This window comes from Carassius gibelio, chromosome A7 (genome assembly GCF_023724105.1).
Source record: "Carassius gibelio isolate Cgi1373 ecotype wild population from Czech Republic chromosome A7, carGib1.2-hapl.c, whole genome shotgun sequence".
In the NCBI taxonomy this organism is placed as follows: Eukaryota; Metazoa; Chordata; class Actinopteri; order Cypriniformes; family Cyprinidae; genus Carassius; species Carassius gibelio.
In genome coordinates, this window is record NC_068377.1 from 27,877,684 (window position 1) to 27,901,283 (window position 23,600).

Here is a 23,600-nt window from a genome sequence, read left to right on the forward strand (position 1 = left end):
AAGAGAGCAGTGGTGCAGATTGCATTTCTCTTAACAGCAGTGAGTCTGGCTGCTCTTGTAAAGGTGTCTCATTGCATTCTCATTCTGACTTGACACGGTCTTGCCAGGAGATGCTAAATAATGAGAGCAGGTTAGGTTTGTCTAATTCATCTACAGGACATAAGATTCCACTCAGGACCTTTGGCCGAGGAGGAAACAGAAATAATGAGGGAATATGTGAGAGACGACATTAACAGAACATTTACCTTCCTCTCCCTTCACTGTCACAAACCATATTGGATGACATTTCCCACAATGCCCAACTCGAATACCGGAGAGAAACAACTGCGACTGCAATGAATGAGTGAGGGAGGGGGCTGTCAAAGAGAGGGGCCAGCAGATAAAAGATACTTTGTAAGGGTGCGATTTTTTCTGTCCAACAGCCATTCTGCCACCCCAGGCCAACCCAGCCCCCCTTTCCCCTCTAATCAAGCAGGCTCTAATTTGAGTTCCAAGTCCATCACCAAGGGAAGAGAGGGCAGCTTGTTACTTTGAAGAGTCCCAAGTGAATAAGAGAGATAAAAGATCCAGGCACACACTAGGAAGAAAAATGAAAGGGGGCGAAAGAGGGAAAGACTCTATTCTTTTCTCTTCTTTTGGTTAGGACAGCTGAACCATTATGGCTAAATCTAAATTACTTTTTTCCCTCCCTAATGTCCGAATACTGGAATTTCTTTGTCTCTCCATCAGTTGGCTTTTGTGGATGCTTCAAAATGCTGCGAGACAATCCTAAGTAAATTAAGAGGGCTTTAAAAGCAGCGATTGTGCCCAACCGGGTCCGGACGAGAACTGCGCATAGCTGGCGTGCCTGACATGGCTGTCAGCTCGGGGCTGTGGAAAGGTATATTCCCTCATCCGTCCCAAAAAAAAACACAAAAGCCAACAACAGTCACTCTGACGGTTATTTTATGTGAATAATTTGTTTGTTGTCAATACCAAATAAGAGAGTTAATGCTGAATAAAAAGGAATGAAAAAACTTTTTGGCAATGACCTCAAAGTTTTTTCATAAAAGAAAATTCATAAAAAGATAAAAACTTTATATTACGAATAAATAATTACATGTAATTTGTAAAAAAAAAAAAAAAAAAAAAAAAGGAAAAATAATATATCAATATGACATATAAAATGTATACATAATTTAATACTAATAATAATTTATAATTTTTATTCATATAATAATAATAATAAAAAATTAAAAAGCATAATTTTGACTAATATGGCATTAATAAATTCGTTTCCCTTTCCCCTGAACTGAGGCCGTATGACCAGCAGCTGTTACCTGGCTTGCTGCCCCACACAATGATCGAAACCCTGCTGATCCTGCCAATAAAACTTCATTAACTAGCATGCACCAGGACCTGCTAGCACATGTAAGCATATGGCAGCTCAAATCATCAACTCAAAAAAACCTTTCAATACTGCATTAAAAATTACCATAATGCTAATTTACAGCTCTTGTCCAGGCTATAAAGAGAGGGCGGACGTCTTGTCCTTAATAATCTCTAGTGCCAAACTGGAAACAGCACCATGAACATTCAAATATAATTAGCTTTGCATGTTAGCAAGTATACACAGGAAAAAAAGGCTTTGAAACTATTTTACATTTCACAAATAAAAACAAAGAAATGCAAGTAAAACATTGACTGAAATGTGAAATTTTGAAGTAGAAAGCCCGATATAGTATTTTCTTGTACAACATACTCAGTAATTGTTTTATTTAATTTTTTTAAGAATTTTTTTTTTAAACAATTATAGTGGAGACTTAATAAAAATTCACACCCCTTATATTTTTGGCAAATAAAACACAGTATTTAAATCTATTCTGACAACTAAGTGTGTGTGTGTGTGTGTGTGTGTGTGTGTGTGTGTGTGTGTGTGTGTGTGAGAGAGAGAGAGCGAGAGAGAGAGAGAAAGAGAGAGATGGCAGAACACGGAATGTACTCGAAGTATGCAAAGTAAATGAAAACACACTCCATTACATCTCAGTACACACTCTCAACAAGGATTTTTCCCCCTCCCATCTCAAAAACACTTGATTGACACCAAAAGTCAACAGAGAGGCTCTTAAACAGAGACACACTTCATGTTCTTGACGTTCATGGGGCACTTTAATGCCGACTAATAATCTAATGACGACAGCAGCGATGCTCACAAGTGTAATTAAAATAATGCAAGAGCCCTGCTCTTCTCCCAACATCCTCAGTATCACACAATCCTCTTCATTAAAGAGTCCTGCCAAGATAACAGTTCAACCTGACCACATAAGAGAAACACACACACACACACACAGACAGACAGATGCAGGACAGCGAGCTCCTGGTGTGCATTTCAGTGTTCCTTCTATAGTTGATCGGCACCGAGGTCACCGCTGAGAATGAAGTCGACCTTGAACACACACTTTTAAAATCGCCCATTCATCACTCACTTAGATGCCTTGACCTCTTCCTGTTTTATTATTATTCTCATTAGAGAGAATAAAAGCCCTGATTAGACTCAACAATCACTCAAAGGCTTAACCTGTTCTCATGAGTGTGTGCCTGTGCAAAAAAACTTCATTACTAGCAATGAACATCCCCTTAGGACCCTGGGGCTTGGGGAGGAGAGGAGAGGAGACAGCGTCCGGAGACTGTACTGTAGTTGAAAATCCAGCGGGACATGCGCTAAAGCGTCGTGGGCATGGCCCTGCAAGCTCTTAAACAGCATTACACGGCCGTGAGCAGAACATTAGCTCTGTGACCCACTCTCTGCTAAACAGCAGCTCTCCTGAATTAAACCAGTGTTTGCTAGTGGCAGACATCACACAAAGATGTTTCTAATTTGTGAATAATCGCATTATTGGGTTTCACCACCTATGTAGCCTAGAACTAGAGCTTGCAACAGTACAGGACATTGTGAATCTTCTTAATAGATGAAAATATTTGCCTAGCAGGAAAGCTTAAATGCATGCCCTGTGGTTCAGTGAAGTGATTTTCCTCAGGTTTGAACAGTGTGTGTGTGTGTGTGCCGGGCTGCTTCGAAGGCTGTCTTCCCCTCAACACGCTCCTGTTCACAAGCACTTTCAATAACACCATGTGAGGAGAGGCAGCAAACAAGGTGTGCCTTTCTACAGCCAAACACCACAAGCTAAATTCCTCAATTCATTAGGAGAGAAACGGAGCACAGCTTTCCCCGCATTCATCTTGCAAATGTGGCCCAAAGAATAATAATTTACAGTGGCTCATATTTCACTTGAGTACATAAGGGCAAACAGTTTGACTATTGAGAGAAAAATGCAGAGCGTGCTGCTAGAGGATGGGGGAGATGGAGGAATATTTCAGATGCTGTGATGGGTGGAGGAGAAGGTTTCCTCTCTCTCAGTCAGGAACAATGCCTAAAAGGAGTCATGGATCTGGCATAGATCATATATCGGGAAGCTGGCAGAAATGTGTTTTGTTTTGCCTCAATTATTTTGTTGACATATTTGTGAAAAAAAAATTATAAATGGAACAAAATAATTAAATTACAATTAAACACATATTTGTTCTGTGTTTTTTGCAACCTCTCTTAGTTTTCTTTTATTTTGTATGTTTAATAAATATTTAATAAAATGCTCTGTCCTTTTCTCCACCCACTGTTTCAAATCAAATAAAACAAAAAAATAAAATAAATAAATAATTGTAACTGTTCTAGAATTATTTAACACATTTGTGAAAGTGCAATAAACATACTGAGCATAATTGTTTATATTATAATTTAATTGTTAAAATATGTTTTATTAATATTTTGAATTATTATTATAATGTACAAAAATAACATGATTGATAAGATGTATTTATATAATAATTAAGACGATTAAGGTGAATTTATATACTACTAGAAATTTAAAAATACATAACTGTAATTCATATAAAAATAATTCCTACTGTATCTATGAGGAACTATGATTCTTTTTTAGAAATCCCACAGAACCAAATGAAACTGTAAATTGAATAAATGTGTAAACAGCATAAAAATTTTAAAAGCCCTAGTTTTGATGCTTTTTATTCAAAATAATTATACATTTTTACCTTAATGTATAATGCTTTAAAAAAAAAATTTTTTATGGAACAGCAATGCATAAAAAAGTGTCTCACAATGACAAAAAAAAAAAAAAAAAATCACAAACTGTATCGACACTAGCATGGGTTGTCTGCCTTTAATGGAGCCATTAAGAATAAAGCTAACGTTAAATTGAATAATCATGTTTATAAATCCAGCTGCTGGAACAATCGGCGCTCTGTACAACTAAACACTCCACTCTCTGTCCAAGAGCGCCTAAGCCAGGTATGAGTCGCATCGAAATCACAAAAAGCTTTTACTTATCTACCAGCCACAGGACTTTCTCTCCACAACCACTCAGAAATTGATCAGGCAAAGAGTGAGGGACCCCTTTCTAGTCACCTTCTTCATGCGCTCGCACAATGCTGAGATTTCTGTCCTTTTCTGGGTTTCCAATACTTCGATCTTGCGAGTACAGTTTGATTTCCTGTCATTTTGTCACGTTTTTTCAAACAGTCAGGGAGACCTGAACGTTCAAGGCAATGAAAACAAAACATCTCGGCGGCAGAAGTATAGACCTCTGATTCACTAACGAAATTCATTAAAATGACAAAGCCAACTTAAAATCCCCACCAGGATATTCATTCGAAATATTTTTGGAGGTTTCCAGCATATGGTACAACAAATAATGAAACAAGGGTGCAGGGGTGCCGATGTCTTAAATTGGATGAACAAATTAAATGTAGCTGAAGTGAATCAAAGCTTCTAATACACATTCAAAAATGGACATCTCAATTGCACCAGCTGCACCTTTTTGCATTAAATTGGGTGATTAACGCTCTCTGGCATATATCTGATAATGCTGTATTTGTTGATATATTTCTCCCTCTCTCTCTCTCTCTCTGACAATCGAGCAGGCACTGCTGTGGTTTGGACGTCCTCCAGACATCCTGCTTCTCCTGCTTTGTGGTTTTGTTTCGGAGATCTCATCTCTCTCTTCGCCGTTCCTCCTGATTGACAGCTGAGCTCAGGTATAAAAGCAAACACACCACTCCAGTGGCGGTGGGTGGAAAGTGATCCATAGCTGACTCCCCTTTACACCCTGTACCCACTACCGCTGCCGATGTCAACATGGGATTCTTCAACACTTAAGAGCGCTTAAAAACGATCTGGCCTGCCTCTCACATTCATGCAGTAAATAGCCTGATACAATGTCATTTTAAAAGATAAACAGGGCTTTAAAACCACCTGAAACGTCAGAAACGTCAACAACAACTATAACTGAACTTGTCACACACAAACAGATCCAGACCCAAAAACTGATCTGGTGTGATGATATTGTTTACTTGTTTTGTGCAACAGAGTTGGGCAGGTCTGGACGTGTCGCGGCGTTTTAGAAAACAGGTCTAAGTGTTCTCTGAGTTTCAGCTTTTTTCCCCACTCTCTCTATCTCTCTCCGCTATTGTTCGTCATTCCCTAGAGCAAGGGTTACTTTTTCCAGATCTAAACTCTGCTTTTTACCACAGCGTAGTGTCTCGACAGGTTTACAAGGTGAGAAATGTGTAAAGGCTTTAAAGAACACCTGCAGAGATTTCAAAAGCAGCGAGAAACTTCATTTTATTCAGACATACAGTTCAGCGCGGGCAGCCATTCGTAGTCGATTTATTTATCGAACAAAGATCAAAGGCAGGTTTTTGTAGTGCGGCGACAATGGCACAAAGAACTGTGGGTAGAATGCACAATGCCATCGGTTCAAATGTGAGAGGAAAAACAGCAAGGCAAAACAGGTAATAGCTTCCTTTTCATCCCAGTGCCATCTTTTATCCAGCGCTCTCCCCCATTAATTTCGAGCTAGAGGAACGTGTGGCCTTTGTATTGATTTTTTAACCTGACTATTAATGTGCTCTTCTGATTTATCATAACACTTTAGATCTTAATCATAAGTTGTGTGTGCTTTCTCTTTTCCAGCTTGGTTCCTTTGTTTGTGTATTAATTAAGCAGACCTTGTGTGTCTCCAACCCTGAGCTTCCTTTTTAATTGCCCGTATTTACATCAGGCCAACTTCAAACACAGAGAGAGACATTTTGTGAGGGGGAGCACAAAGCAGGCCTTTGAAATGTCTACAGTCATATGAAATGGCAGGCTAATTAGAAACCTTAGGCTGTCGGTATGATATGAAAAGTAAGTCGGTCTGTTTCTCTACAGTCACCCACAGCTTCGCTGGAAATCGCGACGGAGGCCACTGGTGGGGTTTTATCAACCCCTTCTACCTGTTTCTACCTTTTAACCATGACCTCACCCAAGGCCATTTATCCAACAGAAAAATACCCAGTAATTTAAAAAGATCTCCTTTCAAAAGGCTAAATCTTTCCTCGCCATTTTTTTCCCACTGCACTTTGATCTACGGTGCCACATAACGGGGACAGGTACAATGAATCTGGTTTACTGAGATGTGATTTACATTTGGGGGTTCATTAAGGTTATTGCAGATGAATGCACTTATTAGAATGTACGACTGTTTCTTTTCCCCCTGTTCTCTCCCCCTCCCCCCTCCCCTTCAACTCGACCCCTCCTCCACCCAACACGCCGCAGAGAGTAAGTCTAATCCAATAATTAAAACCAAGGACAAATGTTATTTATAATTCTAAATAGCGCAGGGACGGAAAGGGGAACCATTAAGCAAGGAAAAAAAACAAAAAAACAATAACACTTCTCTCCAGTGTTATTACCCTTGCAATCCAAACGCCACTTTTAACTGCCTCCTAAACGTCTTCTTCCATTAAAAGTGCCCTGACATACTAATGCTATAACATTGAATATTCTGACTGCTATGACACCTGTATCTCATCCAGTTATCAAAACACGTGGTTGTAAAACAAGAGTCAACGTAAAGCTCTGATGGGGTGGATTGGTGTCAGCAGGAATGGACAACAAACACTAGTGTGCTAGAGAAAGGGAAGAGGGAGGAGAGCGTGGCTGGAGCCAGGCAGAACTAGTGCGTTATCAGAGAGCCGGTGCAGTGCTGTCTCCTGCTACATAAACATGTCTCTGTAACATCCAGTGCTAAGACCTGCTCATGCAAAAAAGAAAAAAGAAAGTGCATCCCATGTGGGCCGAACTGTCTTCCAATACAGTATGCATTCTTCTCCCCTTTTCTCTGTTCATAGTAAGCCTACCTTTCCTCTGAAAGTGTTTTCAAACATTATAGAAATGTATTTCACTTGAATACATAGGATTGCATGTCTAATTTCCATTCCAGGATCTACATAACAAATAATGGCATAATGTGCATCACACTCATGTAACAGTCATTCTGAAGGAAAATAGTGACTTTTGGGCCATGTTCTGGCACATGGACCACATAAGAGGATTATTCCCTGTCTTAATTTGATGGAAACATATTTTTAAGAGAGTCAGGCCTCTTACCTTTAATTTCTCCCAACAGCTCGTCTGTGTTAAGTCGCTCCATCTTCTCTTTCCAGTCTTTAGAAAGGAGTTTGTCCATGCAAGAGGATTCTGAAACACAGGTGACATCTTAGAATTAAACTGAATGCATAAAATCCAGACTAGTGGCATAGTAGATTTATGGACGTACGGTATAAATACCGATTCAATTTATAAAGCACTACTTTATTTAAAAAATGCCATCTAAAACGCACATTAGCTATGAAAAGAGAATTACCTTAAACATAATTTGAGTGAAACCCCATAATAAAGACGACTGCAGTAAAGAGGACTTTATACAACAGTGTGCATTTAAATCCTCTGTATCTCTGAAATCCATAGCTTTGAGTATGACCCACAAACCTTGAGCAACAAAACAATTTGTGCTCATAGAGAAAAGAGGCCTCAAAGACAAAGAAAAAAGGAAAAAATCGTTCCCATTTAAAAGACGTGTCGAGCAAACAGAAAGAAAGAAATTCCGCCTGCTTTTCAGGAAAATGAATGTAACACATCTGTCTTTCAACAGCCACAGTAAACTGTAAAATGTGTGTTCTAACAGCTGGACCATGGTAATAAAGTGAAATTCTATTGAGATCAGTAGCTGAGTGCATTACAGTAGAAAAGTGTGTCAGCTTAGTTCATTACGAGCATAAGAGGTGATGTCTAAAGGTCATAAAAATGTTTCAGTTTCGAAAAGAATAAACACAGTGAGGTTTGTAACTGAATGAAACGATCTAATGCAGTATTTCCAAGTTAGGTCAACTACATTCAGTGAACATGTCAAGGTGAGTCGGTTTCCACCTACACGTGTGAAAAGATCTTCTTTATAAAAGATACTAGTTGTTTGTTTTATATTAAAAGGGCAGTTATGGGGTTTCTTAATTTCTCAATCATGCACATACAGTGAGAAACACAAAGACGTACACACATTTATGTGTAGCAATGTCAAAAAGTATTTACTGCCAGACTTTGAACAATTAACATTCTGTTAAATAAATGTAATTTCTTAAAAAACAAATACAGTAAATAAATTGTACTGACCCTAACCTTTAAAAGGTAATGTATAAAGTTTAAATTGGGAAGAAAATGTTTTAATTACCAAACATAAAATGTCAACAACCAAAAAAAAAAATAATAATAATAATAAACTTGAACATCTACGCACAGGAACAGCTTGAGAGACTTGCTACTGCCAATACATCCACAACATGCTGCTGTGAGAATGTAAGAAATATTGCTGCTGCAAATATAACATATATGAAATAACCACCATATAGCATACATGAATCACCTCGTAGCAGATCTATACAGGTGGAGCTGGGGAAGGTGAAGGGTTTCTGAAACAAGCTGCAACTGCTATGGCAAACACTAGTCATATATTTGAATGTTGAGCTCATTGGCTACCAATACAGGAGAGAACCAATCAGCTTTGCCATGTGAGAATGATGTCATTAGGTCAGATTGTGTTAGACCTATCGGACTGTGCCATCTAGAGTTTCATGCCATAACTCTGTATATATACAGCTTGTAGAGGGTTTAAGGCAGTGATCCTCAAATCTGGCTTGTGGGATCCACTTTCCTGCAGAGTTTAGCTCTAACCCTAATCAAACACACCTGAGTTTGCTAATCAATGTCTTCAGGATCATTAGAAAATCACAGGTAGGTGTGTTTGATTAGGGTTGGAGCTAAACTCAGCAGGAAAGTGGATTTCGTGAGCCAGATTTGAGGATCAGTGGTCTAAGGTGACAGACAATGTTTTAATACAGTACAAGGTCACATCAAGCAGAGGTCAAATTTTCTTTGATTCTCTATTTCCTCCAATTCAGAAGGAAAGACAGGACACCTCCATTTGGGTTGTTCTAACATTATTTCTAGTTCACTGACTTTCCCAATCCAGGACTCACAGTTTGTTTCCTTGACCTTGTGAGATGTTTTGACCCTGTGTTTTATGTGTGTGTGATTGCGGTCTCTCCTCTCCTCAGATGATAACCACATACACACAACACACATCCCAGCATATATATGTATAACAAATAGCAGTAAATGATTTCCTTCAGGCTGAAAAAAGAGCTGGAAAAAGAAACTTCCTTTTATGGCACAGGGCCACGGTGGACCTGTCCTGGGGGGTTAAAAAGGTTTTAGGGAAGACTTTTCCTATATTCCTTCTGTGTGTCTTACACACACACACACACACACAAACACACAGAGAGAGCAGTGCACAGATGCTTCTCCAGCACTTGATCATTAAGGAATGCACCAACTGTTGGAGATAATGCGGTGCCAGCTCCCATTCTGCTCCACTCTGCCTCCCTTGAGAGTGGCCGCTCCCTCACTCCTACACACACACACACACACACACAGTTCAGCTGGAATGTGCCGAAGCTGTTCTCCACACATTCTTACCTGAGAGAGGTGAGGAATGTCCAGCATTCGTGGATAACGGACACAGAAAACAACCTGTCCACTACAGTTTGAGTTTATATGGCTCTTCCTGCATTTTCATGTGAGGATACTTTAGGAAAACAAGTGGTTAATGAGACAGACGTCTGGGTTTTTTCAAAGTACCCTTATAAAGCTAGAAAACTTGAAAGGAATTTAGATTAATAATAAAGGGATATTTTTGCACGATTTCCCAAGTTGCATTCCATCTTCTCCAGAGAGAGCACTAATGCCAATGGAAACACTGCTTAACATCTGGATAATACTTAAGCGTCATACTAACATATTACCAATGTAAAGAAACAAAAGTGGACCATTCATTTTAAAAAATCAAACAAAGCTTCAGCCACATTCATTCATCTCTCAGCGCTGCTGCTAGTTCACAGCACAACCCACTGAACAAGGTACATTTCCTTCCCAAATTTGTATTCGGATTTCAAAATACTAAGAGTTCAGAGACAGTCTGACATTTATAGACTCTGAAAACTGAGGAGGAAGCATGGAAAAGATTTGTACTTGTCTGGAAAGGCCTGTCAGAGGCCTAGAATGAGCATATAAATAAAGCAAGCACTGACTTTTATTGTCATTATCCCACAAGGGCCCCAAAAATCTCCTCATGCCCTCTTCTCCTCCTCTCGGATAAAGCATGGTGTGGCTCGAGGGAAACCAATTCAGCACAGATTGGAATGAAAACAATAGCCCCTATCTGTATCCTTTTCGCATTTTCCCAAGGTTCCTCCATCTCAACAGAGAGCTTAGCCCCTGCCACATCGGACCCCTTGCCTGTCCCACTGATATGGAATAGCACGTGCACTGAGGAGGGGACTTTTGGGATGACGACCCACTGATCTAAAACCTTGTGGGAACTAATTCTAAGACGAGAAGAAAAGACAATGAAGAGAGAGAAACAGAAAGACTTGTGTCTCAAACTGGGAGTTGACTTAGTGTCACCCATCTGCACACTCGGGAGACCATCGCTGTCAAAACACCAGGATTAGAGGGAAGCACATTCGGGCAGAAAAAAAATAACATGTCACATGTTTTCTGTCCTGATAAAGCCAAAGCCCCTACAGTTTAAAGTCGGAGAGACTTACTGATCTCAGTGCAGGAACAGGCATATGAAGTGATATAACTACCTTCCAGTGTCTCCTTGACATACTAATGGTTGATCTACAGTGCACCTGGCCCCTGAGTATTTAAGCACTCATCTACAAACTGATCTTGACAAATCGGTTTGCTGCCTTAGATATCTTGCTCTTCTCCACAAAGCAGCTCAATTAAAACACCTACAGCAAGGATCCACTGACAAGATTACGCCGATGGTCTTAAACAGATGAAAAGGAAGAGAAGCAGTGCTCATAAATCTCAATTTGTTTATTAAAATAAAATACATATAATAAATAATAATAAAAAAATAAAAAACATTAATACATGCTGCTCACACCAACATTTTACTTAGTAATGTTATACAATTATACAAATAAATAAACGCTGAAATGTTTTGTCCATAGATGGGCAATGCAAATCATGTTAACTTTAAAGTATAGAAAGTGGGTTAAGATTCACTTTAATTTCTCTAGTCCAGCTGCCTCAAACATTCAAGCGAAATGAATGTAATGTAGTTATGTAGAAACCTACTTCAGCCACTGTCATTAATGACCTCCATGGCTGTGTATTTGAGACGGAGCTGGGTCATGCCCCTAAAGTTACAGTTGTGCTGAGCAGAGAGGGTGTACCCCCATCCCGACGAGTCCTGCCCTGTGGCAGACAGCCAGAACATCTGCCAGCACCCCCAGGTCTCACACTGCCTCTGTAATCCCCACCACAGGAAGCTGCTCTTCCCCCAATCAATCCTTACACTTGAGAAATGAGAGAGAGAGAGAGAGAGAGAGAGAGACTCTCTCCTGAAACACTCCACTTCACAACACACTTCACATCATTACAGCTGTCCTCAGTCAACTGCCCTATTGTCCCTGTGCTCTCTATTGTCAATTGTCCACCGAATACTGCATCCTTAATCTGACTTTTAATTGCGGTGTAGCTACAGTAAATTATGCTTTTTAGTCTTAATACACCTAAAAAAAAACTTCACTTTTGTGTTCAGAGTCTCAGAGAAAGTAGACAAACCTCCCCACTTCGTTCCAGCACATGAGCGGCCCGCTCCTCTGGGAAAAATGGCAATTACCAAATCAATGATCAACTGACAATGACGATATACATTTCCCAGGCTTTCTTCTGAACACACCCTATAATGATGGAGAAAGCAGAGGAACCGTTCCCAGTCTGAACAGAAAGAGAGAGAGAGAGAGAGAGAGAGAGAGAAGGAAAGAGGAAGAAGGCCCAAGCGAGAAAGATGTATTACGGTTACACTTGAAGCCACCCAGGTTGAAGGGCGCTCTCACTGCAAGTGTCCCAGTTTGGTTAATAATTATCCTCTAAGCACTCTCATTTCTAAAAAATGTTATGAGAGAAAAGGCTTGAACCAAAAAGAGAAGTAGTCAAGCAGGCAAGGTCAAGAGAATATCGAGAGTTTTGGGCAATTTAAAGGGGAAAACAAGTTATTCCAGGCATTCTCCTTGGCTCCCACTGGAAAAACACTGACCCCCCCCCCCCCCTCTAAAATCACATTTCAAGGCTTCTCTTGCACTGGATTTGTTTCTTACAATAGAGATGCTGGAGCTAATAGAAAACCAAAAACGCACTCTTTCTCTTCCTATTTCCTTCCATTTCCTTCGAAAAACAAACTGGAGTCACAAGCTATGCACACACGCACACGAACGCAAGCATGCACAAAACACTGAGGGAAAATCTTCTGAATGTCTTAATCACAGAGCCACTAAAACAAGACTGGATCATCACACAAAATAAGAGTATAATAATTACAAGAGGCAGACAGGAAAGTGAAACGGCATAAGAAAACATGTTTTGTGGTTCCCGTCGTTAGTTCCAGAGACAACAGCTGTTAGCTGGGGCGGCGGCGGCAGCGAATGCTTCTGAAGTCTCCATAATCAAACCGTTATTGAAGTGAGGACAAAAAGGGCACTAATTGCAAGGGAGCAATCTAAACGTAATAAGTTACACACCCAGGCGATGGCGCACAATGCTAACAGCTATGAAGAAGAGTCGGATTAAAAAAAAAAAACATAAAAATCACGACACAGAGAAAACATGCACGCGCACAACACTGTAAAACAGTAGCGTTTCCCTCATTTTCTGCCAATTACCTTCTTTCCCTGTCAACAGTTTTAATAACCTCGATCATTTCCACAAGCCCCGTTTTTTTTTTTGCTTCGGTTAAATAATTTCTGTGCTTTAATATGCAAATGCACCCATTGGCATGCATGTGTGAAGAGACTTCGGCTCCTTGAGATGTGTCAGTATATTGTCGAGCACCTGCACCTCGGGGAAAGCTTGATTTAATTGACACCTAATACTATTCATTATTCCACTTAGTGAGCATCTCTGCTAGTCACCTGTAGGCTGCTCAAACACCACTCTGCCATTTCCTCCTGTCGACAGCTGCTGTAAATAGACTGACTAGCCTTAGAAGTCTTTTATTTCCCTTTTAGCGTTATTAGTTACTCATTACTTCTACTAATACTAATAATATTCAAATCAACAACAGCAACAAGAACACCAATACTACCAATAATGCCAATGATAAATGACGAATATTGCAGTTTTAATATTGCATAATATTAGAACATATATTATAACGTGAATATTATTAAAATATTACAAATAGCACACGGCTGTAGTGTCATTGTCGTATATTTGGCAGACCTGACGTGCTAATCTCAGTGCTGACCCCATCGTCCTGGCAATCGCGCGATTCCTGACCTGTCTAAACAGGACACGTGTCTATCAAGCACATATGAATGAACCACTCCCTAGAGGCTTCACCTCTTGAGCAGGGCAGCACACGACCTCTTCTTCAATCCATTTTACTGCAGGACTCGGCACTAATCAGGGTTGAATTATTAAAGTGAGCAGCCACCGATGATCAATTCAAGCTGGCCAGGCCTTCCACCACTCGGTACTTCTTCAGCACTAATGACAGAAGAGAAATTCCATCGGACAATGAACAGAAATAAATCTTGCTGATTGGTAATGTGAATGGGAGAGATAAAGATGAAATATGTGAATTAGAAGAAATAAAGAGTTCAAGTTCAATCAAAGCGGTGGATAAAAAAAAACTGTTTTCGTGGCATGTTTGCACTGGGAAGACACTCTGCCAGGAACCTTCACCCTCAGAAGGAGAGAGGATTCTGGGCACCAAATACAAGAAGAAACTTGAATAATAAATGTTGGTGGAGATAGCAAGACACTAGCAGAGGGTCAGCATCTTCTGAAGGCATGCCGTCCAAACGAAGACTTGGGCAGGCGATTAAAACACACCCCTGGAGCCTCGGGAGGAGGAGAACGAGACAAAATTAAAGCAAAGTTGAAAGAGAGATTTCTAGGGAGAGAAGTACAACTCAAGGATCCTACAGATTGAGAAGAGGAGGGAGATATTAGGAGGGAGGGAAGGGGGGGTGGGGGGGGTCCAATCAGAACTTAGAGTGAAAAGATCAGGAGCCAAGATAAGCCCATACTCCGAGCCCCCAAAACTGCAATCTCCTCTTAAGCTGGAGAGTGGCAGCTGGCAGAACAGCTGGTGAATAGGATTAATGTCAGAAGAATGAAATAAAACTCAACATATGTCCGAGCCTGAGGTGTTTGGACTGCGCGTGATTGTGCCCCGATGGATGCCATGTGTGCAGCTGGAAGGAGCTGCGCCGGAGCCTTCCCCACAAGGTCACTTTTAAGAAAACTAGGACCATTTAATGCTTGGATAGCAAAATGAACTTTCTCTCCCCTGTCCTCTTTAGCCTTCTCTCAGGCTGAGCGAGCCCTCAGAGGCGGCCCACCCCGACTGCTCCGCTCCTGCCTGCTGTTGCTGCTCATTACGGTTTACTCCCGAAAAGAAACATCTTCAGCAAACACGGATGGGAAAAACGTAACTCATCCAAACAACTTCGCAAATTTCCTTTCCGAAGCAAAATACAGTACATCTCTCCAAAAAAACAAAGATCATTGTCCTGATGGAAAAAAAAACACACAAATGTAGACAAAAATTTTGTTTATTTCTATTTAGTCAATTGAGAACCTCTGCTAAAAATAATAATGATAACACTGTTGGTAAATATAGAAAAAAAGTGATTTTTTTTATGGGATGAAAAATAACAATAATTTTCTAAGAACGGTCTCTCATTTAAGATATACACTTAAGACAAAGGGGGAAAAAAACTCTTATATTTAATAACTTAGTATGTCGCCATTTGTGTCCTGTCTTGTCCCATGTCTAATGTGTAAATCTTTTTTAAAGTAAAATAAAGTGTATTAATTTTCTAATCTGCGACCAAAATAGATTCCTCGTCCATTTCAGCAACAATCTGACGTTTGGATTTTTTTTTGTACCAAACTATAATTAATGTTTCTTTCTTAAAAACAATAAATAAATAATAATGATAAACAAATAAACACAAAATAAAAATACACAAATGCTTTATCTTATGAAATCATCTTGAAGTACTGCTGAAAGGATTGAACACATGTGCAGGTACAAAACATAAGAACAGATATGCGGATTTAATCTTAATTTATAAATTCCATTTCATGTCGGTAATCATTAGAGCCCACACACTGTAATAAATTATAATAATTTCCCACAAGAATTAAATTACTGGGTACTGTACCTTGAAGAGGAGCCATTTTTATGGTGGCTACCCTGCAATCTAACTGTCAGATATAAACCCTTCTGCTAATCAATGCTTCAAAACATTCACTTTTATTCGTCTACGTTGAATTAATAAAAATGTGTGAATAATGTCGCTTACTGTGATCATTTCGGCTCAGAGTGATTTAGTAAATTAATGGGTGCTAGGGACAAAACGAAACTGATAGGATCCACATGAATAGATTCAAATTTGCTGTGAAGCCAACTGTCTTGAGTCGTCACTGAAACTTTATTTCATCTTAAATGGACTTGCTTGATGGGTTCTCCCCACAATATACGGCGAGTTAAAACGTGGCATCAAGAAGATGATGTGCTGCTAAAATTAAAATAGAAGACACTTCAAGCATAAAAACATTACGGCTCGGTTTAAACGCATGCTTTGGATAAAAGAACTTGACAGAGTGTTTCATTTCTTGATGTCTTAATGTTTAAGAAAAATATTAAAATAGCTTTAAAATTGATGCTCTTCAGTAAACTAGGTATGTGCTAAAACAAGTGTTTTACAGCCACAAGTGAGCTGTTTTACAGTAATAAATAGTGCTGTATGAGTGCATGAGGACATTAAAAAGTTAAAAGGAGGCATCTTCGTTCTTTGTAAAAACTCACTTGACTAATTAAAGAAGCAGATTTTCCACACTACCACTGACATTCAGTGAGGCAACAATTAAAAATGTTTATGGTCCCGTGCAGTGCACTCTGTTCACCAGCATGTCAGAGTTCAGCGTTCATGCACACGGGCCTGAAAGGTCACTATTTTTAGCCGCCAACCTCCATTCTCTCCGACACACACGCTATCGTGTAACTGCACACTCTCACTACTTCACAGACCACCAAAGGCTGGAATATAATCCGCCTGTGGAGTACTATCGAGCAATACAGACACAATCTATCTACTTCTGCCCATTATCAGTAGCAGGACCCTGTGAGAAGTATGCAAATCATAAAGCAGCTGAAATGTAGCGTCTTTTCTGTTGCTATCCGAGCAAGTATAATGAGAGGTTGTAACAACATGGCGCAGCTACAAGTAGCCTTAGTACTTCAAAAGGTTAAGAATTTCAATTCTTCACAAGTCTGCAGCAAACACACTCAACGTACCATTATTTCTTGCCTGGTTCTGCAACAATGGCCACCGTATTTTCTTTTCGAATCGACCCTTTTCTTTTTCTCTCTGCTGTGGGGTCATATCCACCGCAACATGCTGTGAGAGCACTGAAAACGCTGCCGTTTCACATGAAGCTAAGCTCATTTCTATATCACCTCTCAAGAATGGGAAAAAGAAATTGTGTATGACATGGAGAGACAAAAAAAAAAAAATATATATATATATATCACATTTGGAGTGAGAAAGGTGTGCCTCACTACCCAAATCACAAATTGCAGTAGATGGAATTTTACCCCAAAAAAATCTATTCACACTCCACAAAACCATTAATTAGAATTAAAACTCATAACTTTTAAGCTATCATTGGAACTTCATGACATGTAACGGATGACAGGGTCCTTAAACATATTAACCACTCGACCTACACAGGCTTAAAATTATATGGGGGCCACTCCCAATGAGAGATAGCGTTCAGCGATAATTACAATGATCCGAGTCGCACCATTCACCGAGCAATAAAACATGTTTCTAGCTGTTTTTTCTGACATCCCATCTCATCCCATGGCACCTTATTGAACAAAGAGAGAGCAAGCAAGAGAAAGAAGACAGATGAGTCTTAAATGTTGTGTCCAACACATTTAGAAACATACCGGGTGGATGTATGGTTTATCTTTTAATTCACTTAAAAAAAAAAAAAAATTATATATATATATATATATATATATATATATATATATATATATATATATATATATATATATATATATATATATATATATATATATATATATATATATATAAATAATAATAATAATAAATAGTTCCAACCACTATTTCTTTCTTCTATTGAACACACACACACACACACACACACACACACACAAAAATCCTCCATAAAATGTATGACAAACCTTTAAACTATATGTGTTAACTATATCTTACAAGTTATTTTAAAGCCCTTAATATAAAGTATGTCTCATGTTTACAACAAATTAGATTATGCACTCACATAAGCTCACTCTGCATCCTCTGCTTTTATTCAGATAAGCTCATATTAAACTACTGTTCATACAACATCACTTATAAAAATAAATATAGCAATATATCACATGAACTTGATATACTGCCAAGCCCTGCATTTAACCACACTGATGTCTATTATATGGACATGAAAAGCAGATAAAATATGCATTTCATGGAAGGGTGGTATTAGCAACCAGATGGAGCTGATGTAGCTGGGTCTTATAAAACAAGTCTTGAAATGTGGCCTCAAATCATTAGTTGGGCACACCGGCCCGTCTGTGCCTACGGTGTGAGTTACTTTGACACTATTTTGATCCTAGTCAGATGACACCAGCTCTTTTGTCCAGTTATGTGCAGTCAATGCCTGGGAACTGAGCACGAGGTGGGTGGTGGTGATCTCACACTCATATAGCACAAATGCACACACGCTTTACAGGTTAAGTCCGGCTCATCTCATTTTGACCACTTTTAATCTACATAAAGGAGCCTGCTTTTTCCACCGGCAGCGTTCAGCTGTGCAGTGACAGATTTAAGGCTAATTAATGGTGTGGTCCGCTTTTCTCTGGCATCAGCATTTTGCTTTTCCCACTGTGCTAATCCAAATACCTAGAGGGGAACATAAAGATACTGGCTCATTAAAACCACTTCATTCCAGTACTGCTTTACCCCTATACCATTATCCCAACACCGATGTTAGAAGAACAGGTCGAATGCCAAGTTTTGACCAAATAAATAAATAAATAAAAACCGTTTTCAGTTCGGTTCCGTTTTGATGGCTTGACACATCCGTGTTTATCCAATTTAACATTTGATTTTTAAAACAAATGAACAAGAAAATCAATCCTTTACACTGGAGAAAAGCCACCTTTGGTATTTTCATAAATATTACGTTTATTTGTAATCCATTATTAATCGACATAGCCTTTTATTACAGTAAAGAATATATATTTTGCCTCCTTCTATGATAAAAATCCACATCACAAAGGGAAGCTATTTCAAACATTCGACTGATGCTGTGGAGTAAAAAAAAAAAAAAAATTATAATGTTCTTTTTTTTGGACAACAGGCAGAAATGCTTCTTATTGCAAGTCATTACAAGGAAAGATGTTCAGTGTGTGTCCTCACTGTTCAGTTGCTTTGTCAAAAGCATGTTACAAGCATGTCACCTCAGAGCGTAGACTCATGGGCACACAAACAGAGCTGATCCAGAGACAAATAAAACACACAGAAATGATTTAAACGCAAACCGAAAGAACCGTAATTCACAACTGAACTGTGGATGTTGTACAGAACAGAAAATCCCTTTAACAAAACACAAAATCCCTTTAATTTACATATTTGATTTAGGGATTATATATTATTTACTTTAACAACACTGTGGCATTAGAAATTCAAACAGTATGCAAATTAAAAGCATTTTTAAACGCATTTTTTTTTTTTACATTTTAAATCAAATGTTTTGGGAAAAAAATTACTGAAAATTGAGATGACACAAAATACCTTTAATTTATAACGTGTTGTGTTTATAATAATATAACATTTATTTCTTTGTATTTTTTACATGCATTAGTGCACAATTAGATGACAAGGTATGTAGTTTAAGTTTATATGAAGTGCAGTGTAAGAAAGTCTCATTCACAGCTGAGGAGACGTACCTATGGTGTGAGAGAGAGGACAAATGGAGCTCTGTTCAGGAACGCTGGCTTTGATTTGTCTTACTGAAACACCCGTTTCCTCCTATTGGGAGTGTCCCAGCTCAGTGACAGAGACCGTCACAATGGAAGCGTTGTGCTTGGTCTCACACAAGAGGGACAGAGTCAACAGCTGAGCTCGAGAGAGAAGATGGCTCCTGGAATGCTCCGCAGCAGTTGCTACTGTTGACTAATGGGAATCTGAGAAGAGGGAAGGTGATACGGATGCAGAAGAATGGCACAGTGAGGCAGAAGCAGCTGCTTGTTTTGTCATCTGAAAGAGGAGCACTCTATTTGGAGCATGGACAGAGTTTTGGAGGTTTGCACTAGGCAGTCAGGAGGGGAACGATTTTTCCCTTCTGGCACACGCTCATCTGGGAAGAGTTTTTGTATCATGGATGTTTGATATGAACCATACAGGCTGCAAAGGGTTTTGACAGGGATTGAACAGGGCTGCCAGAGTCTGTTTGCATCAGTATATCTTCCCTTTTTTTTTGGTGCTGAAGGCTTGTCAGTAGCACAGATGTCTCTCTTAGGGGAAAGACAGGAGTAGGAGCTAACATTTTTGTCAAAGTCCAGAGAGTGGCAGAATGCCCACAATGAAAAAAAAAAAATCAATTTAACGTCTGCCTCGCAGGGTGACAAGAGAGTTAACTGGCAAGGGGTGGAGAGCAAGGAGACAAGCTTTTGATCATGTGTCCTAACAAGCCATTCCAGCTCATGTCTGCTCAACCCCAGCAGATTTACATTACCTATTCAAACAAAAGTGATGGGCCAGATCTTGCTCTTTACTGAGCTACCAACTCAATCGCACACTAGCTTACCTGCCAACTCTTGAGATCCACACATCAATCTGAAGAATAACTAACATATTTTGATGTGCACGAGAACACTTTGGATTAATCAAACCAATATGCTTTCATGCAGACAAGTCACTTGTTTGAAGGTAGACGGAAGCGTGCAAGAGGAAAGAAAACTTCCAATGATTGATGTCTGGCTTAGTGTACTCTGCCAAAGGGACTGACATAACAGAGCGATGAAACGTCGTGTTTGAAGCACGCTTCCAGATCTTAGGTTCGGTCCAAACACTAGCCAAGAAATTAAAAAGGTTGACCTCATTGAGTCTGCACCAGGTCCAGGGACAGTGGCGCGTATCATTACAACAAAGACTGTTATTAATTAGGTGGAATAGAAATCAAAAGTAGATGGCAGGGCGGCCAGAGAGCTGGAGAGCAATGCTAGCCCCTCTGCCATTTCAACATGAACCCTTTCAAGAGGGTCATAAAAATGCAACCGAAGTGGCATACGGTAAAACAGCTTTCTGCACTTAATTCTCCCGCTGCCCAAAACCATAAATCTCCCGATCTCGATGGGGAAAAGACACATGCTGCCTGGAGGTACTGGGCTGGATGTTGAAGAAAAGAGAAAAAAGGACAGATTTCAGTTAAAAATGTATAAATATAGGCAAGGGGGGTGGGTTCCCAAAAAATGCCTTCACAAACATACTTCAACAGAAGAATGAGTGCCTCAAAGGAGATTTTGAGGACGGATAGCCCCTATAGAGTAGACCAGGAAGGTAACACACACACACACAGCTGTTATTCAGATGCACACCGGTGCTTACCTGCTGTAGAAATGGCTAAGGTCCGCAGGGTGGGGGGCTCTGGAAATATCCCCCTGCCCCAGAGATCAGGCTTTACGTGGGATGGAGGCACTGAAGAATCTGCCCCCTGCTAAACTCATTAACCCTGACTCCATACACAAAGCTCCAGGTGTATAGAGCTGTTCGCTAACCTCGCTTCTCCTCTGCCCCCTCAGAGGTCTCAGGGTTACCACCCCAGAGAAAGTCCTCATCCACGCCACATTAGCAACTGTTCCTGTTGTCACCCAGGTCACTCCTGCTGGTGTAATTCACTCGTTTTCAGAAAGTGCCTTTTCTACACCTGTTGGCTCCGACATATCTCTCAACGCGGCAAAAACCTTGCCCTTTCACTTTTACAGGAGGGAAAAAAGGGTGCAGGGGTGCACAGGGTTGCGCAACTGTGCAGGGACACTGACACAAGAAAATTAGACAGAGCATGATTCAATGCTTTTATGAGGGAATTTGTCTTTTAACCATTCTATGAGGACTATGGAAATTGTTCTGGCAAACAGACTGATTTTCTATAAACAAAGAAATACGCATAATTTAAAACTGACAGTTGCGTATGCAGTGCACACTGACTAGACATCACAGAGGAATGACAGGCTGCATAGATTTTCTATTTTTCAGCCACCAAACTGAACCCCTGCCACCAAACTGCCTGCAAAATTTAGTGCTGGCATTCAGGCGAACAGGGCTCTAAGCGTGGATTAGCAGCTAACAAGCTATTACCAGCAGCCATGGCCAATCCTGCCAATACAAGACTGCTGACTAAGTTGGCAGAGCCATTGGTTCACTGGTGCCCAGACTAGAGCACTAGGCAGTTTGCCTTCTTGACTAGGTGTGGATGCTTGTTTCTAGATCTTTTTGTCTGCTGCTAAGTGATGTGGGAACGTTAAAGTAAAAAGAAGCTGAGGATGCATCAATATTAAAATCCTGTTCACTAAAAAATAGGCCAATTAATTATTTTGCGATATGGCTGATTACCAAAAAAGTAATACAATTAATTAAAAATAACATAATAAAGCAATGCTTTACCAACAAATAAAATGTTGAGTAAGTCGGTGAGAGAGAATGGGCCGTGTCTAAACATGCAGCTCAATGTACAAATCAGATATTTGGAGCATTAAACTGCAAACAAATCAATTCAAGGTTGAATTAGGGTGAGTGCAGTTCACCCAAATAGAGGTCAAAAAATCACCCCACTAAAATGAGCCCTGGAAGAATACCACATAACTGCAAAAATAAAAACAATGAAAACAACCAAGCCAGTAAAGGATTCATATATTGAAGTTCATTACTTAAGTACATTTCATAAAAGGGCCTTAATTGCTTGTGAATCCCAGACAAGGTCACCTTGAATCTTTATAATGGACATTCATTTTTTCTCATCTCTTGTTTTTATTTAGCTTCTTTCCTCTATAATTAGGCATTTTAAACTATGAACAAGCACCAGACAGCTCTCAATAAATAATGTTTTACAATACCAGTTACAGAAAAATCCCAAGACCTCCTTGGTGGATGAGGTGGTTCATGTGGAGCTTTTACAGTGAAGGTGACCATTCAGCTTAATGTAGTCCTCTAGGCAGGATATTTTCATTCATTAGAGCGGTCACGAGCACTTAAGGCACTTTAAGGATTGTTAGTGAGAGGAAAGATGGAGATGACAGTCCAGTTTCACTGACTTGTGGTACAATTGTAATAGGTCTAATTGAATTTGAGAGCGGTTGACTCTTAGGGCCCCGGTGCACATTCAGTTAAGTATGCGTAAAGACGGGTCTGAAATACAGTGTGCTCCTACATGAATGTATCCTTTTAAGTATCCCCCAATATATGGCTACTTGACTAAAATCAAAAGATACTGTTTTATGAACAAAACATGTCGCATGACTGCAGTATGTGCTGCCTACGCAATACAATTCTCACAGGAGGAAAGCTCAAGACCCAAAGCGATCACAAAAGCCAATGTTTGTTGGAATGTTGGAAGGAGATGGTTACATTTTAACTTGACAATGGCAGTGATTTAAAAGTGTGTTCAAACAAAAACAGACGTTCCAGTAGTTTCATTTTCTGCTACTGCAAATTTTGAGATTATTTGGTTTGCAATGTTACAGCAAATTTGAGAAGATTACTTGTTTACTTCTATTATTACTTGTTACTGATACTAATATTTTTTTATTATTATTCATAAAAAATGTATTATTTCCTGTTGTGGGGTTAAAACCAACCACACTTCCCTACTATATATTATGAAGCGACACTTAACCAGATGGGTAATATGTCAAATGTACAATATTTTAAAACAGTAGGTGAACAACATTTAAAAGAATTGCTATGTCTGTTGTCCATCAAATGCAGTATTCGATGTCAGACGCACTTCTAGTTTGACCACACCTTAAGCCAGTTAGCCAAGCAAGCTAATG

The 23,600-nt window shown here is 39.6% G+C and overlaps 1 protein-coding gene across 15 annotated transcripts in view; it reads right to left on the minus strand.

The window, feature by feature from the left end:
- Positions 1-23,600, minus strand: part of LOC128017041 (transcription factor SOX-6-like) — a 152,558-nt gene that overhangs the window by 75,442 nt on the left and 53,516 nt on the right. For all 15 annotated transcript variants that reach the window (XM_052602111.1, XM_052602110.1, XM_052602106.1 and 12 more), the window contains one exon: positions 7,484-7,573. In XM_052602111.1, the coding sequence (XP_052458071.1) occupies positions 7,484-7,573 (90 nt within the window). The remainder of the gene's footprint in view (positions 1-7,483; positions 7,574-23,600) is intronic.